General features: G+C 57.5%; 1 protein-coding gene across 1 annotated transcript; it reads right to left on the minus strand.

Annotated features, from left to right (window-relative positions):
• Positions 1 to 158: 158 nt before the first annotated feature.
• Positions 159 to 14,355, minus strand: DBN1 (drebrin 1). The gene is made up of 14 exons (XM_043912394.1): positions 14,107 to 14,355; positions 9,490 to 9,545; positions 8,795 to 8,907; positions 8,565 to 8,639; positions 8,338 to 8,484; positions 8,124 to 8,201; positions 7,768 to 7,919; positions 7,621 to 7,684; positions 4,262 to 4,321; positions 4,049 to 4,172; positions 2,652 to 2,822; positions 1,615 to 2,297; positions 1,210 to 1,312; positions 159 to 1,040 (listed from the first exon to the last, which is right to left on the minus strand). Exons 1-14 carry the CDS (start codon positions 14,190 to 14,192, stop codon positions 970 to 972), a joined length of 1,983 nt encoding a protein of 660 aa, XP_043768329.1. The 5' UTR covers positions 14,193 to 14,355; the 3' UTR covers positions 159 to 969.
• Positions 14,356 to 17,413: the final 3,058 nt, after the last annotated feature.

The following is a 17,413-nucleotide window of genomic DNA, read 5'->3' on the forward strand; positions in this document are numbered from 1 at the left end:
CAGCCTGCTCCAGACCTTTGGTTGGTTCCCCTGAGAGTCTCATACCCCACTTTCCTTGGGGGCCTTGGTGAGGATGCCCTCACAGCTTTAGAAGTAATGAGTTGGGAATGGGGTCGGGGCAGGCGGCCCACCACAGATCAGCCCCTGGAGGCCCGGAGCAGCAGGCCTGAAGGGATCTGGATTTCTTTATTAACAGACATGAGCACGACCTGTTACAGAAGTTTGTGCTTTCCAAAAAACAGTTACTGAACGTGAAAAAGGAACCCAAGCAAAGAGGGAGGAGGTGGAGAGGGGCCACCCATAGCCCTGACCTGAATCACGCCTAGGGCCTCCAGCCTGGGACCTGCCCAGCAGGAGGGGGCAGGAAAGGGCCGGGAAGCTGAGAGGCCCCAGCTAGGCCTGCTTCTCTTCCTTTGGGCCAGGTGGGGAGGGGTCAAGAGAAGGGCGGGGAGGGGTGTCCCAGGGAGCCAGAGCCCACGAGCCATTTATTGCCATGTTTTAAAATTCGTGCAAAATATCTGAAGCCCTGGACAGAGAATACAAAGTGATATTTTTTCCAAGAAACAGAAAACTAGGAAAAGAGGTGGGGGGAACATTTTCCCACCAGAACTTCCCCCCCACGCCAGGTGAGGCCTCCACCCCGGCCAGGTGAGTGAGCAGGAAGGACTAAGAGCTACAATCTGGACCGGGTGGGAAGGGGGTGGAATTTGCAACAGCGTCTTAACTACCAACGGGAGGAAAACCAGTCAACTGTACAAGTCTCCTATCAACTTTTAAAAAAAAAAAAAAGAGAAAAGCTGTAAAAGTAGGGCCCTGTGGGTAGGGATGCGGCCAAGTTCCCAGCCAGGGCCAGAATCCAGAGTGGGTGCCAGGCGGAGCTGCTGCGAGTGCAGGCACTGTGGACCATCTGGCCAGAGACGGGGCAGGTGGGCGGCCTTGGCGAGAGCAGCCTAAGGGCAGGCACCACGACTAGTCACCACCCTCGAAGCCCTCCTCCTCTTCCGGTACTGGGTCTGCATCCCAGCAGGTGATGTCGATTTCTATGATGTGGGGAAGGGAAGGGAGTTAGGATGGCTCAGCAGATCCATGCCTGTGTCCATCCCAACCCCAGCGAGCTGTCCCAGCTGTGTATGGGGGAAGGGCTGCCTGGCCACACTTGAACGCAGCACCCCCACCCAAATTCCTCTCCATCATCCATCCCAGCACTACCTGGAGGCTTGTTGTAGAACACAGGAGGCGGAGCCTTTGCACATAGCTCTTCTGATTGGACAAACTCCTCCTCCTGTGATTGGCTGAAGTACCCCTCACTGGCCTGCAGGAGAAAAGCTCCAAGTCACTGGGCCCCACCCAGCAGGACTAGGGCTGACCTACCAGGCCTGAGCTCGTTTCCCCAGCAACCAGTGAGTCCATCAGTGGTTGCCAGGGAAACACAGATGCCTACCCTGGGAATAAAAGCAGAGCTGGCCCATGGAGGGGAAATGAAATAGCTTCCCCCCAACAATGTGGGTCACAGAAAAAGGTGGCAGGGTACTGTTGCAAGCCTGAGGAATCAAGGGTCAGCCCCCTGCTCCAGCCCTGACTACTTCCCCTCCCATCAGGTAGCCCCAGCCCCACCTGGGTCCCCTCCTTCTGGGTGGTCTCGCCATTGGTCAGCAGGTGGGGCTCTGGTTCCAGCTCTGGCTCCAGCTTCTGATCCAGCTCTTCTAGAGCTGAGGGCAGAGTTGGAGCCTGGGGGGCAGCCAGGGGCTCCCCTTCTACTTCCTCCCCTGGGTCACAGAAGGTGGCTGGCGGCTCAGGCAGCTCATCAAAACTGAGAAGATTGGCACTGCCTTCTCCTGCTGGCAGCAGTGGCTCCTGAGCCACCTCATCCAGCAGGGGCACCTCCGCCAGCAAGACTTCGGCACCTGAAGGTGGTGTGGGGGCCCGAGGCTCAGCCTGGGGTGCAGAGGCCCCTTCCCCATTGCCTGGCCATAGGTCAATGAGGCTGGCAGCGGCAGGGGCGACGGTGTTAGCAACAGCAGTGTCAGCAGCGGCAGTGTCGGTTTCAATGGCATCAGCTGCTGGGCTGTCGGCTGCAGAGGCTCCAGCCACGGCAGGCTCTAGAGCGGCAGCCAGGTCTGCCTGCTCTGTAGATGCCATGAACATCAAGTTCTCCTCCATGGGGCTGCCTTGGCCCTCGGGAGGTTCCGAGGCCTGAGGGGACTCCTCCAGGGGGCCAGCCCTGGCCTGAGGGACTGCTGCTCTGGCTTCCTTGCTGGTCTCTTCACTATCCAGGCTGAGGCTGGGCTCCTGGGTCTCTGTCGAAAAAAAGACAGAGGAGACATGTGATCAGCTCCCAGGAAAGGAGGCGGGCCCTGGGCAGCCACCTGAGAGTACCCTGCTTACCCACTGAAGAGTTCAGGAAAGAAGGCCTCCACTAAGACTTCCATGCAGAGTGCCTTTTAACACCCACTGGCCCCTGCTGCCCCTGTACCCGTAGTCTTTAAACTGCTCAGCAGCCCTGGGAGGAAGGCCCAGTCCCCACTCCAGGGAGACACCGAGGTCCAGAGAAGGCAGGTCTGACCAGGGCTCGTCCCTGCCCCAGCCACTTTCAGGGCCGTAGAGCGGCCACTTGGAGTTCCCAGTCCAGGGGCTAGGGCCCCCTCACATACCTTGGGCTGCTGGGGGTGGTGGCGGCAGTGGTGGAGGCTGAGAGGACGTGACCTCATCCAGGGCCCGCTCGATCTGCTCAGCAACAGGGGTGGAGGCCGTGCTAGAGTCAGAGGGGCTCCGGGCAGGGAGCGGGGTAGGTATCATCCTCCGGTGGCTGTCCAGGTGGCTGCCTGTGGGACAGAAAACCCCAGGCTGATCAGTGAGGGCCAAGGAGCCAGATAGAAACAGGACTGTCCAACTTGGGGCCTGGCCAGCCCCTCCTCTCTGGAGTCTGGGTGGGGGCTGGGAGCTCCCCAGGCCCCCCAGGGGCCAGACCACAGCTCCAGACCTTGTAAGCCAGGCCCCCGGAGGGCCAGTGCCCCTTCAGGGCCAGGGGAAAGAAGCAGGCAGTACCTGCTCTGGGGATAAACACCAGAGATCAGCGATCAGGCTTGGGGAGGGCAGGGGGGCTGCTGGGAAGCGGGGCCCTCCTTACCCCCTCCCGCAGAGGCCTGGGACTGCTACCTACATGGGAGGGAGGAAGAGAGGTTTGGGGTGCGGTGACAGGTGATATAGGGAAAGGGAGTCCGTGGAGGGGAGGAAGAGGAAGAGGAGGAGGAGGAAGGCCCACTGTCCGATGCCTTTATGAAAGGGCAGTACGGACGACCTGCCAAGAGAGACAGACAGAGAGAGAGAGACAGAGGACAAGAGAGGGTCAGTCTCCCCCACCCCCATCCTGAGGCCTCACCCACCCCCAGGCCGGCCCTGGATGTCCACGCTGCCTTCAGCCAGGGCGCACATTCAGCCAAGCTGGACCAGAGCCTCAAGCCATCAGACCACTGCCACCAGCAACAGCCACACACAGTAGAGAGCCTGACACATCACGATGCAGCCAGCCCCCCAGCCTCTGGGCCGCCCGCACCCAGGAACAGCCTGCCCCACCCCTAGAGCCCTAGCACTTGAGCCAAGCACACAGAAGGGGCAAGCAGGCCAGCAGACAAGGAGCAGAAAGGTGCTTCAAGGAGAGCTGGAAGCCATCCAGGGAGAATCCAAACAGGGAACCCGGAGTACAGCTCCAGGCTGTTCAATCTCAGGACAAGACGAGGCCCCACTCCCCATGCACCTACAGTTCTTCAGATAAGACAAGTTCAATCCCAGCAGGGCCACTCACAGCAGCCAGGGGGATCCCTCAGCCCCCCATGGCCTCTAGCACCACCCATTGCTCAGACCAGGCCCTGCTCGAGCCCTTCTCAGCCCTGCCACCTGGAGGCGGTGGGTGGAAGCACACGTGATGCTCGGCCTTGGCTTCTCCAGGGGGTCCTTGGGCAAGGTTTCCCTTCCGAGGAAGGTCCCAAAGAGGCTCAAGACCAAAACCTGAGGAGTGGGGGTTGGGTAAGGGTGTGGGAGCTGGGACTACCTGGTCGGTGGTTGAAGGGTGAGGGCACATCGCAGCTGCCTGCGGAGGCCGATGCGACTCTTTCCTGCTGCTTAAAGAACTCCCGTGGATTATCAGGTCGCTGGGCAATGATGGCTGCTGCCTCCTGGGGGCACACGGGGAGTCAGGCCAGGCGGGGCCGGATTGAGGCTGCCGGGCCAAACTCAGATGCCTGGTCCCCCCCACAGTGCTCACCTCTACCTCTGATTCTGACTTCTTCATCCGAGTCTCTTCCTCCTCATCCCGCTGGTCACCCTGGAAACCAAAGGGATGGTGTTCTCAGCACTCTACCCCCACAGGAACTCTGGGCTTTCTTACAGCCCACTTCTTTCACTACCAGAAATCACTTTTATGAACCATTCCCATAGCACCTTTCATCTGCAAGGTCCTCAGCTGCCTCATCTCCAGTCCAGACAGGCCCCTGGGCACCCAGGGCCATCCAGGAACACTCCCAGCTTTGTAGCTAACTTTTCTCAAACCTCTTACCCCAGGACCTGGCCATCTGTGCAGCCTGAATCTTGGTATCATGACTGAGGCTTCACTAGTCCCCTGCCTCCTTGCTCTTTCCCCCTATTTCTTTCTCTATAGACCCTGAAAGGATCTTTCCAAAACCTTAATTAATTGCCATCACTTAAAAATCATGAATCTACCTGCAATGCAGGAGATCTCTGTTCAATCCCCAGATCCGGAAGACCCCCTGGAGAAGGAAATAGCAACCCACTCCAGTAGTCTTGCCTGGAGAATTTCATGAACAAAGGAACCTGGCGGGCTTCAGTCCGCGGGGAAGCAAACAGTCGGACAAGACTGAGCAACTATCACTCACTCACTCAAAAATCAAGTTTCTTACTGAAATCAGGGTCTTCAGTTTCTCTTGAAAATGCCAGCAGCCCTGGCAACACAGGCCTGTGTGCCCCAAAGCAGCTTTCAACTAGAACTGCAGTGCAGCGGCCTGTTTGCCAGTCCCCACCACTCCCTACTGCCCTTCACATGCCCACGTTCTTTTGGGACTGCAGCCCCAGGAGTAAAGATAGGTGGGGGTCCTTGGTTGGGCCTCCCCTCTCCCTGTCTGATCCAGCCCATCATCTCTCCCAACACTCCCCTCCTGCCCTGACTCGCCCACACCCTGTGAGAGGCAGCAAGTCCTCAGCACAATGGAGTTGTAGGTCCTGTAACATGCATACAACTTCCCAACTCTGGGCCTTGGCAGAGGAAATGAATCTCTCTGCCCATGTGCCTGACCCCCACCCTGGGTCCAGCTCTTCTTGCTTCCGGCCTCAGCTTCAGCACAGCCTCCTGGGGAAGGGGCCCTTGGCCTATTCAGGTCATTTCCTTCCCTGGGCCCCCATGAGGTGTTCCAGCCACACACCGATTACACTGTGTCATAATTTCCTGTTTCTGGATTATCTCCCCACCCTCTGTGGGTGACACAGGATGAGAACTTATGTATGTGTGTGAGCGCTCTGCCTGATGTTCAATGGCACCTGTTTCCTCAATTGACCTCACTGCACCAACAGCCTCAAGGGCTGTCACCCTCACCACCACTTCTTGTCTCCCAGAAGGAAGTCTGAACTCCTCCTCTGACCTCGCTGTCTCCTCCAACTTTCCAAGGGACTCCAGTCAAGCTCTTTGCCTTCCCTCAAAACATACATCCCACCAGCCTCTGCTGCTATGCCACCCCTGTCTAGTGTCACAGGACTAGGTTCCTCTGCCTCATTCAAAAAAAAAGGACCAGAGGCAGCTTACCACAAAAGCCTTAACTACCAATACTGTGAGAAGCATGAGAACAAATCAAGAGCTGGGGGTAGGAGAGACATCAACACAGTAACTGGAAAGGACAATGGTGCTGCTGTGCTTCAGAATCTTCAGATAAAGGAAAACTCCTAGTATCCCAGGCAAAAAGGGAACTCACATAAGGAAGGCAATTCTTATCAGAAGGGAGAAAGCAGAGTACCTCCTTAAGTCAAAAGAAAGCATTTTACGGTTGTAAATTCCAAAGTTTCTTGTGTGGGACCTTCCTCAGGGGACCTGAAGTTGCAGGGTCACCACAGTGACCTGTTAAAATACCTACTATCACTGTCATATGAACCATACTTGAAGGGCCAGATGAGACTGTAAAATAATGGTATCACACTGTAAATCTTTGCCTGAAACATTGGTAATTGGTGAAGATAAGCGATCAAGTCAAAGGTTCACTATTCTTTCTACTTTTTGTGTGCGCGTGTATGTGAAATTTTCCATAAAAATAAATTTTTTTCCCCCAAAAGACCTTGCTCTGAATGGATAAACAATATCTGGTATACATATGCTAAGTGAAATGCTATGCTATGCTATGCTAAGTGAAATAAGCCAGTCATAAATGGTAAAATAACTGCGTGATTCCCCTCATATGAGGTACTTAGTCACATCACAGACACAGAGAGCAGTCCAGGGGCTGAGAAAGGCGACAATGGGGAGTTAGTGTTTAATGGATACAACGTTCAGTATGGGAAGATGAAGAAAACTCGAGATAAACAGTGGTGACAGCTGTATAAAATAAATACACTTAACGCCATGGAACAACACACTTAAAAGCGGTAAAGATGGTACCTTTTATGTTATGCAGCTTTTGCTGCAGTTAATTTCATCAGCTAATTGTAAAAGAGCCTTGCTCATCTTGCTCTCCACCATATTTCCAACACCAGCACATGGGAGGTGGCAAAGGTTTGTTGAATGAATGACTTTGGAGCTTACTACCCACACATTCTTTCCACCCTCTAGGGGCTAATGTGAGTGGAATGATCTATGATAGCCATTAATGCCAGTGCCTGCAGGACTGTCCTGCCACCTCCCTCCCAGCCTCCTGTGGGTGTGACCTTGAAGTCTGCTTGAGTCCCCATGGCTCAACAGCTACCCACCATAGTCTCAGTCCAGACAACTATTGCCTACCTCCTGTCTCAAACTGTACCATGCTCAGCACTGAATGATCTTCGATATTTCCCAAAAGTAAAATTCAATTCAAAGCATGAAGATCTGTCTCCACTGTGGTTGTGAAAGGGTCAATCCATGATGATCCTAGGGCCATCCCAATGTTTGGAGGTTCAGCCAAGTACCCCTGGAATAAGTGCCTGCCCTAAAGGAGACACTCCACATACTTGTATACAGATGTTCAGAGCACCAGCCCAGATTCTCTCAGAGGCTCTAGAGTATTACTACAATGGGGACCAGGCTTCAGGTCCCAGTAAGTACAGGAAGCACGGCTCATCTACCTTGAGCCCCTCAAGTCCTGCTGGAAGGGGGCAGGAGGAGCCTGGTCAGTGAGGGTTTGGGTCAATGTAGATTTTCTCTTTCAGTCTAGAGTATAAACTTCTCCAAAGAGGTCTCTACCCACAGCCAGGGGACAGAACCCCACATGATCAGGGGTCAGGCCTGACATGGCAGGACATGCCATGCTGATGCAGGGGTACCCTGAATGCTCAGCACTGTCCCCAAGACTCTATCCCCCAAGGGGCCCAGTAATTCAGGAACCATCCCCACTTCCCTGACCAGTAGAGAGAAACCGTGGGCTAAGAACTTACAAAGATAGATTGCTCCTTCAACCGCCTCTTGGCCTCCTCAGCCTCTAAAGTCTGTTGTTTCCTCCTGGAATGAAAGGTGCAGGCGAGCCCTTAGGACTGGCCGACGTGCGGCCGCGGCCCAAGGTGGGGGTGGAGCCGCGGGCACACCTGTGTTCCTCAATCTGCTGCTCTCGCTCCCGATATCGGCGCTCCCGCTCCTCTTGCTCCTGCCGCTCCTGCTCCATCCGCTCTTGCTCAAATCTGAGTCTCTCATCCAGGGCCTTCTTCCTCTCCTCCTCCTTCCTCAGTTCTTCTTCCTTCTGCAGTACCCCCCATGCCAAGGCAGTGCAGGCCCTGAGCTCGTGGCCCACCCTACCCTACCCCACCCCATCCCCATCCCTGACCCAGGGTTGTGAATTCAGGGGCTTTCAGTGTGGGGAGCACATGGGATGGGCCCTGCTGTTGAAAGGAGGGACTTTAGGAGAGGAGCCACCCAGACAGCAGGCCAGGGTCGGGGTCTGCACCTTGGCCTGCTCCCAGAACTGCTCGCGGTTAATCCGCTTCATCTCCACAGCCGCATCAGTCTTCTGATAGGTGGTGCCCTGCAGAGTCAAGGGGCCTGGTGTGAGGGTAGCCCACAGGCCAAGTGCTCGGGAGCACCCCTCTGCCCTCCCAGGAAACAGGGAGGACCGAGAGGGGACTGGCCAGCGGAGCGCTCGGCAGGGCCCGCACACTGACCACCGGCTCGGCATTCTCGTCTTCTCGGAGCCGCAGTCGGTGCAGCACAGGGCTGGAGAGCCGAGCCAGCCCATTGGAGAGCCGCTGCCCGATGGCCCCTGCATCGATGTCTTCCACGCTACTGGCATTCACGATCACGTCGACGCCCTGCCGCAGGAAGACGGCAGGTTCAGGCAGCCAGTCCTCGTGCCCTCGCCAACCCCCGAGAGCCCTGACCCCACGCGCACCTGGAAGAACTCGGCCACCTTAGCCACATGGCTGGCACAAGCACATTTGCGGGCATCAGGTACATCCTCACCAACCTGCAAAGTCACAGCAAAGGGGGATAGGGAAAAGACAAGAGTTGGAGGCAGGCTGAAGCCTGGAGCTCTCTTCCCACAGCATCAGTGAGTAGAGTGGGATGGAGGAGAACTGTTCTGGGGCCCTCAGCTCCCCTCCCCAGTCCACTGGTGCATACCCAGTTGATGAGCACGTATTTTGGCAGAGCAGCCTGGGAGTCCTTGACGCTGCAGAAGCCATACATCACCCTCTGGTTCTCAAAGTGGCCGGAGAGCTCCTGCAAGCCCCCATCTGGGGGAATCAGGACGGTTGTCAGGCCCAATCTCCTGAACCCCTCCCCAACAAAGGGTCTGGAATCCAAAGCAAAGACTCCTCTTGTGGGCTCTGCAGATACCCCCAGAGATCTACAAGTCCCAGAGTTCTGTGCTGGTGTGAAAGAGGCAGCAGGCAGGTGTGAGTTTTGCCTTTTAATCCCCCAGGACCTTAGAGAACTGAGGATGTGTTCTTCACACATCAAGTCTCACGCGGTGCTAGCACCCACTGAGGTAAATTAAAACCTTTTTGGGCTCTGGAGAAAGTGGGGTGATCCAGGCCATCCCTGTCAGGCCCCTTCCCGCCTAGCTGTGTGACTTTGGGCAAGTCACACTCCTTCTCTGGCTCTGTCTTTTCATAATCAAACAGGAAACCAGTCTCCCTCCCTCCCCACCCTGGGGATCTTAGGGATGATTGGAGGAAGGACACTTGCCAGACAAATAATGGTCTGCTGGACGCAGGCAAGCAAGCATCGAAGTGGCCTGGAGCCAGACGGGTGGGGAAGAAAACAACCGGAGGAGGGGGTGGGGAGGAAGACAAAGGAATGGCTGGAATTCTTACCTCCTGATGCAGCAAGCTTGAGGTCATCTGAGCCATCCTCATATGTGTACAGAGCCCTGGGGAGAGGGAGGGGTGGCTCGGAGAACTGTCAGGGCCCAGGCAGCCAATTTTGGGTGGAGATGGCTCTGGGAGGGTAGGAGGGACACAGAGGGGGCAGGACAGGAGGGGGGATTCCAGCCTAGCACTTAAGCCTTATCACCATGACAACAGAGCTAAGCACCATTTCAGGCTGGAACTCAGTGGGGGACAGTTTGGGATTTGATGGAGGGAGGCCTGGATCAGGTGGAAAGCAGGCAAGGGGGAAGGAATTGCTGGCCAGTGGCTCGCTTCCAGTAAGCCAATGTGTTGTGTCCTCGGAGCCCTGGCCCTAGCAGCCTGCAACCCAGCCAGTGGTGTGAGATGGAGATTCCAAGGCGACGGGTTCCTTGGTTACCGTTCCCTGGCTACAGCTCCTCATCCCCCATTGGTGGTTGCCAGGAACCTACCTGGCGCGTGCCTCGGTACCCACTGCCCCTCCCCCCACCACAAGGGGGGGCAGGGAGAGAGAACCTGGTGCTGTTCAGCTCTGGGCATCCCCCTGGTAACCATGGCAACCCAGCAATTGGCACACGACTAGCCCACCCAGCTGCATTCTCCTGAACACAAAGGACCCCGGGGACACACCCTCATCCTCAATCTCAGACTCTCTGAAATGGGGATGAGGTCACCATGGCCACTCTTGCCTGGACTCTGGCCTCTGGGCGGCGGCGCTTTTTTGGCCTTCCAGCCCTAGGCTGCCTCTGCCCTAGCTGAGGTTCTGGTCTCCGGGGACTGCTGGCCTTTCCTTCCCTCTCAGCTCTGGCAGAGAGCTGACCCAGCAGCCTTCCTCCTCCCTAGCTTTTTCTCCACAGGTAGGAGTGGCTCAACATCCATTTTACACAAGGGAAGAGAGAAATGTCTCTTTCCCAGGACCCACTTGGAGGAAGACAGGCTTGGGGCCGGGAAGAAAGGCCAGAGGGGCAAGGAGGCTCAGCCCCTCCCTCAAGCTCCCTTTTCCCGACTGCCAAGGCAGGGTGCTAGGAGGGAGGAGACCAGCGAGATGCAGAACAGAAAGCGAGCGAGGAGAGGAGGCAGAAACAGAAGACAAGGGAAGGGAGGGGCGTGAAGGGATGAAGAGAAAACGAAGGAGGCGGGGAGGGAAAGGGGTGGGAAGGAAAGAGGGAGGAGAGAAGAGGGAGAAAGGAGGGAGGGAGGGCGGAAGGAGTGCCTGGTCTAGGCCCAGCCCCATGAGGTCAGCACAAGTCACTGCCAAATGGGCCCCCAGCCCTTCCCCGCGTCTCAGGATCTCCTCCCTCCTAAAAGGGACACAGGTGGGCTGTGGGGCCAGAAACTCCCCGTCCAACTGTTGCCTGGGCCCCAACCCTGGCAGCTGCCTTCTCCACACAGCTGTCCCACCACCTGTCTGGCTGCCCTAAGCTGCCACGGGAAACAAAAGGCCCTCAGAGAAGAAGGATCTGCCCCTTTGCACCCCGCAGCTGGGAAACTGAGGCAGGACTCCACAACTCTGGTTCCCAGACACTGCGCTAGCCATAAAGTCACAGTTCCCCAGCGTGACTTGTCAGACTCTCCCAGGCTCTCTGTGGCTCTTCCCAAGAACACGTGTCCTGCCCCTTCCACTCTTCGCTCCTTGTCTACCCACCTTCAGTCACCTTTCTGTGCTGCGGCCCTGGCCCTTACCTGGTGAAAACCACAGCTAAGTTCAAAGATTTCAGCAGGCCTTCATCCCTGAGCTCCACCCCACCTGCCTTTCCAGCCAGACCTCCGAATCCGTACCATACACTTGGATCACACTGGATGGCTCCCTGATGTCCAGCACAGTTCTGGGCATTTCTCACCCTAGAGCCTTTGCATGGTGTGCATGCCTTCACAGGAAGGCCAGATCTGCTTCTCCATCCCAGGCCCACCCCTGACTGAAACCCCTCGGGGACCCAATGCCAGCTCCCCAGGAAGCCCTGCCCTGCACTGCACCTCCCTCCCTGGGGTGCTGACCACACCCCAGCAAGGATGGGAAGAGGCACCTGAAGCTGCCTGGGATCTCACTAGACCTGTGCTTCTCAAACTCATTAAGAGGTGACCTGAGCTTCGGGTGGGCTGGAGCTGGTGAAACCGAAAGGAATCTTTGGCGGGGGAGAGGGGCAGGAATCTACACCTCCAACCCCTGGAGATAGACACCGTTCCAAATCGTAAGCTTCGTGAAGGTGGCACACTTAACTCAGACTTTCAAGACAGCACAGAGCAGTTCTAGTTGGTATCTGCCATCTAGCAACCATCTCAGCCACAAAAAGTGGACTGGGATGAGTGGGAGATGGAATGTAGCAGCTCCAGGGAGATTCTGGGTTGAGCTGAGGATGGGGGCTGCAGGGCAGGTGGATTCCTCAGGACAACTACACTCTCAGGATATTAGAACTGAAAGGGCCTTGAGCATCCTGGGTATGGTTGAGCCCAAATCCCTCTCCTGCTTGTCAACAGGAGCAGGGACTTGTGTGGTCATACAGTGAGTCAGGTCACGTCCAGGGTAACACCAGTTCTTCTCACTGCACAATCTGAGTTCCATGGTCCCCTGCTCCCAGCATCAGGTAGCAGTTTATTCCAGAATAAGCCACCTGGGTGTGATCTCCCCCCGCCCTTACTCCCTATTCAGAGGAGGGCAGTGCCAAGCCCCCTTTGCCCAGACGGTGATTTTATCCAAGACCCTCCTCGAGCCTCAGTGCAGAGTCTGCTCCTGAGTCTGAAGACCCCACTGTACCCTGGCTCTATGCTGGGTGCTAGGGGCCCTCATGTCCCTGATGATTCTCACATCCTTTATACCAAATGTTTATCTGGGCCCTTGGGAGTGAGCAAATGTGTGTATGTGCGAGGGTGCATGTGTACATCTGTGAGTGTCCCACACACAACCCAGATCGGGGCGGGGTGGGGGGGGGCTGACGCACGCCAGTGATGAATAATAACTCGCTTGAGCCACATGGATGCTGCTGGGTGGTGGGAGCCCAGGCCTCCGCTGAGCAGGATGCGGGCCAGCAGTGGTTGTGGGAGCTCCGCTTTTTGGAAGGTGGGGGGAAATGGGGTGGTGATAGGCAGCACCCCCAGACTGAAGAGCATTCTGAGGTGGGCTGTGCCTCTCTCCAGGCACGGCCCATATCCCATGGCCAGCTCCTCCACCAGGCCAAGCCGGCCACTTGCCCTCAACTCCTCCCATGATCTCAGCCCCCCCTGGGACAGGGCTGGGACAGAGGGTGGGCTGCCTGCCTGCTTAGCCCGTCTTGGCCTCTCCTGTGACTGACCCGCAGGACACGAGAGCTTGCTTGTCTGCCTCGTCCATCCCTCCAGGCCTGGCCGCCCGCCAGTGCTGCAGTACTGTGGCATGGATGCCTGGCCATCTTGTCCCCTCCTCCAGCCCCCAGGTCAGTATCTTCCCAGCATGAGGGTGAGGCCAGCCCAAGTGTGGCCCCTCAGATCTTACATCAATTTTGTGTTTCCTGCTTGCCAAGGGGAGAAAAGGCCTAGGGAAGAGAATGGGCACTTGCCCCAAGAGAAGAATATTTCGGGGAGATGATGGTTCCTGATGGGGCAGTGTGGAACCCCTTGGCTTTTCTGCCACTCTGGGGACTCCAGCCCCAGAGCAGGTGGTCCGTCGCCACCCACCACCTAGGGGGAGACAACAGCTGGAGAGGGAGAGAGGGCAGCCCAGCTCCTCCCCATCCCCGCAGTAGCTGAGAGCCCCTCGCCACTGGGCCAGCAGGCCAGGGGCTCCGTGGATCTCCTCACCCCTCATTCTTCTCAGAAAACTCCCTCCACTCTCTCCACAATGGTCCGCCTGGGGGCTCCCTCCCGGGGACCCCACTTGGCACCCTAGGCAGGCAGTTCAGTTTCTTTGGCACGTCCCAGCCTGGGTGCCCAGTCCCTGCAACCCTCTTCGCCTCGGGGAGGAGACTTAGCCCTGCCTCCTCGACCCCTGAGGGGAACAGGAGGCACTCGGCGGCGGTGGCCGTGTGGCAGCGAACGTCTTTTCATCACACCCCAACTCCGAGAGGCCCCCCGGTGGGCGGGGCGCCCCGGCCCCCAGCCCGCTCCGCGCCGCTCCTCCCCCGCCCTAGCTTTTCCTTTGTGCGGTGGCCGGCTGGGCTGGGCCGGGTAGACAGCTCTGGCTCTGCCGGTTCGGTCCCCGCCCGCCCAAAGGTGTAGAAGGTGCCCTTGGCCTCCCGGTGCACACCTGTCCCCCCCACAGGGGCCCAAGGCGAAGAGGAGGGGGTGGAGGAGTTCTGCAAGGCCAGGAAGCCCCAGGCCACACATCTGGACCCTGCGTCTCTCCAGCCTGCGTCCAGCCACCAGCGTTCCCACCGCGCAGCTGGGGCCGCCTCCGGGTGCTCGGGGACCGCGGGTGCCCCGCCTGGCCCGGCCCGGCCCCTCCCCCGGCGCGCACAAAGGCAGCTCCTCCCTGGCCCTCCCGGGCCGCTGCAGCATTTCGGGGTCTCCTCCTCCCTCCCGGCTACGGGGCGGCGGGGCCGGGTGGAAACAAAGGCGCGGCGGCGGCGGCGGCGCGGGGACAAAGGGGCTGAGGGGCGGGGGCGGGGGGCTCACCAGTCGGCCGTGCTCTCCTCCCGAATCACCTCTTCGTACGCCGCCAGCAGCTCCAGGCGGTGGCCACTGAAGCTCACGCCGGCCATGCTGCGGGCCGGACCGAGGCCGAACGGACAGACGCACGGACGGACGGACGGAGAAGGAGGGAGGGAAAGACGGAGTCGCCGCGCCGCCGCCTCAGAGCCTCTGCAGCGTTGCGAGCCGAGCGAGCCAGCGGCCGGGGGAGGGGAGCCGGCCGGCGGGGGGCGGGGGGCGCTGGCTCCGCCCGGCTCGCTCCCTCCGCGCGCTCGGTCCTAGCGCCGCCCCGGCCCGGCCCAGGGGGAGGCCCGCCCCCCCTTCCCGGCCTGCCCCGGGGCGCCCTCACGCCCCTCGCCCCCAGCCCCTGCGCGCCGCGCCCAGGCGGCTCTACCTCTCCGCACCCGCACCCTGGGGCCGTTCGTTCTTTCCACGTCCCAGTTCTCCCCTGTGGCGTCCCCAGCCACAAACCTTAGGGCCTCCGTTCCCGCCCCCCGCCTTGATCCCCCTCTCCCCATCCCCACCTCACCAAGCCCTATCCAGGCCCAACTTCAGCCCTCTTCTTCCCAACTCCGTCCCAATCGCAAATCCATTCCATTCCAATCCGGCCCAGGCCCACTCTGTCCTTCACTTGTCTCCCTCCACCCCAGCCTCACCCCCATCCCTGGTCCAAACCACCCTCCATTCCCAACCCCTGGCCCATCTGTAGCCCATCCTCATTTCTTTCCCCTCCTAGTACCTAGCCCCACTCCCAACCGTATGCTTGGCGCAAACCCCTACCCATTCGTCAGACCCCATCCCTAGCTGCACCTCCCTTATTCCAGCCTATGCTGTTCTTATTCTGATCTTTGTTCCAACCACACTCCTCCACCCCTGCCTCCTAGACCATTCTCGGCTTCCTACTCCGACATTCCCAACCTCTAACTCATCTCCGCCCCGCTCTATACTGAGCACCCCTCCCCCACCAGCTGCCCCCTGAGCCCTCTCCAGTGAGGCCAGCCTAGGAAATCCTTTGCCTTCTCTCCCAAGCCTCGGGTCTCCTAGAGGAATCCCAAGTAGAGTTCCGGAAGCAGCATTTAACCCCAGACTCCCAGGGCAGGGCTTCTCCAAGGACTCTCTAGGGCCAGTCCCCTGGCACCTTTACTTCCCAAAGCTCTGAACACAGAAAACTCCTCAGAGGAGTCTCTTGCAGAGAAGTGTGCACCACTGCCAGGGCCTCCTGGAGCAACTCTGCTCCTAAGCTGGGCTCCTGAAACCCTCTGCAGCTCTCAGAAGCCTTGACCACCACCTGCAAAGCCTCCCACCCCTGTCTTCCCAGAGGAGGTGGCAGAACCTGAGCAAACTTTTTCTGGTCCAATCTGGGAGGTGGTGGGGCTGGGCCTCCAAATTCTGAGCTGGGTAACCAACTAACTGGACCAAGAAGAGGAAAGAAGTATGCACATTGATCTCCAGCAGTGGACCCCAGCATTTTAGAGTATGAAGAACCCCTTAAAATTCAAAAGATTCCACAGGCCCCCACCTGGGGAATTCTCAGCACTATACCCCTGGACCCCTGGCCCTGTCAGTTTCTCCAGGGCCCCCACTTGGGGCAAGGCCCAAGCAGAGTCCGTGGGATTCTAGGGGGAGAGGAAGACCCTATAGCGGGGCTGAAGGGTGCCTGGGAAAGGTAGGTCGAGGGATCTCAGGCCTCAGTCCCTTCCTGCTTCCTTTGACTTTTCCCAGCTTTCATTTCCCCATCCCAAAGCCCCCTCCCCAGCCTCCTGCTCAGTTTCACATCCAAAACACAGAAGCCCTACCTGCACCTGCGGGCTCTCTTTCTCAAATTCCCGCCTCCCCCAGCCACCTACAAATTCTAGCCACACCCACTCTTACCTCTTTGCCATCTATATTTTTAAATAAACTTTTAATTTTAGAACAGCTTGAAATTCACAGAAAAATTACAAAGATAGTGCAGAGAGTCCCCATATGCCCCATGCCCAGTTTTCTCTATTTTCAGAGGAGCAGGGAGGTTCCCTGCTCATATTCCCTGGAGCCCACCCTTCACATCATCATCATCCTATAATTTATCTGTACTCTGCCTCCTTCCCACATGGTCTCTGGCACTTCTCTGGCTGAGGTCACCAGGGACCCCTAAATTGACAAATTCAGTGGCCCCGTTGTAGTCCTCAGTTTCCTCAACCAGTGGGAACAGGGTGACTAATGATCACGCCCTCCTCTGCAAAGCCCTGAAACCCACATGCTCAGCCATGGTGGGTGGATGCTGGGTGCCTCCTTGGAGGCTCTCCCACCAGGCTTTTATGTCTACCACTCCCAGCACTGATCACCCTCCAAGTCTCTCCCTCCCCAAGATCCTGAGCTTGTCCCCTCTCCCAGCTGCGCCCCCTGCCCCCTCCAGCATTGGGACGCTTGTCCAATGGCTTCTCAGTCCCCAGAGTGGAAAAGCTAAGAAAGAAGGATTCACGTCCCTAGGCTGGTCACTTGCTGTCTGACCTTGAGTAAAATGCTTTCCCTAAGTTTCCTCTTTGATAACGTGTTGTGAGGCTAAAATGTGACAGGGTGAAGGCTTAGAAAGCAAAAACCCCTTCCCCTTCCTCCTTGCAGCCCCACCCTCCCACGCCCACCTTCCTGCTCGTTGCTCCCCCACACCTCTCAGATAAGGCTTCAAGGCTGACAGGTAGGTTTCAGGACTTTTTCAGCGCCTGGAGCCTTCTCTGCCCTCACCCTGTCTCTTGCAGGTTCCTATCAAGCATACCTTCAGAAGTTTCGCGCTAATCATTACAATGCTCCCATCACTTTTCAGATCTTGCCCCTGGCATGGGCCCAGCCACTTTCACCACTTAGCTCTGCTCCTGAGCCGCACAGACCTTGCTACAGTGGGACTTTAGACTCTTCTGCTTGACCTTTCTTGTCTTGCTGTAAAATGGGGATGATACTGATGGTATCCACATCATAGGGTCTGCTGAGGATTTAAGAAGTAAGTATCTAGAAAGCATTTAAAACAGCAGCTGCACATAGTAGGTGCTATTGACATGCTGGCTATCATTTCTGTTTCACAAATGGGAGAACCAAGGCTCAAAGAGGGGCAGTGACTCGCCCTGTAAGGCACAGAGTGGGAAAGTCCGTATAGAAACCTGTCTGTCCTGCATCCTTTCAGCATAGCACACACTCTCCCTGCTTCTCCTTCTAGCACCCCTATTTCTACATCCAGGGGCTAGCCTGGCCTGGAATTTGGTCAGAAGTAGTTCCTGAGGCTACAGTTGTGGGGCCAAGGGAAGGAGTCTGGGGGGCAGGG

Source organism: Cervus elaphus, chromosome 9 (genome assembly GCF_910594005.1).
Source record: "Cervus elaphus chromosome 9, mCerEla1.1, whole genome shotgun sequence".
NCBI classification, from domain to species: Eukaryota; Metazoa; Chordata; class Mammalia; order Artiodactyla; family Cervidae; genus Cervus; species Cervus elaphus.

Bases quoted from the DNA above. Each gene is read 5' to 3' on its own strand.
- DBN1 (XM_043912394.1), bottom strand. From the start codon at position 14,192: ATGGCCGGCGTGAGCTTCAGTGGCCACCGCCTGGAGCTGCTGGCGGCG. The intron at 9,546-14,106 runs GTGAGCCCCCCG...CCCTCTCCCCAG, and splicing joins GAGGAGAGCACGGCCGACTG to GGCTCTGTACACATATGAGG. The intron at 8,485-8,564 runs GTGCGCGTGGGG...TTCCTGCGGCAG, and splicing joins AGGTGGCCGAGTTCTTCCAG to GGCGTCGACGTGATCGTGAA.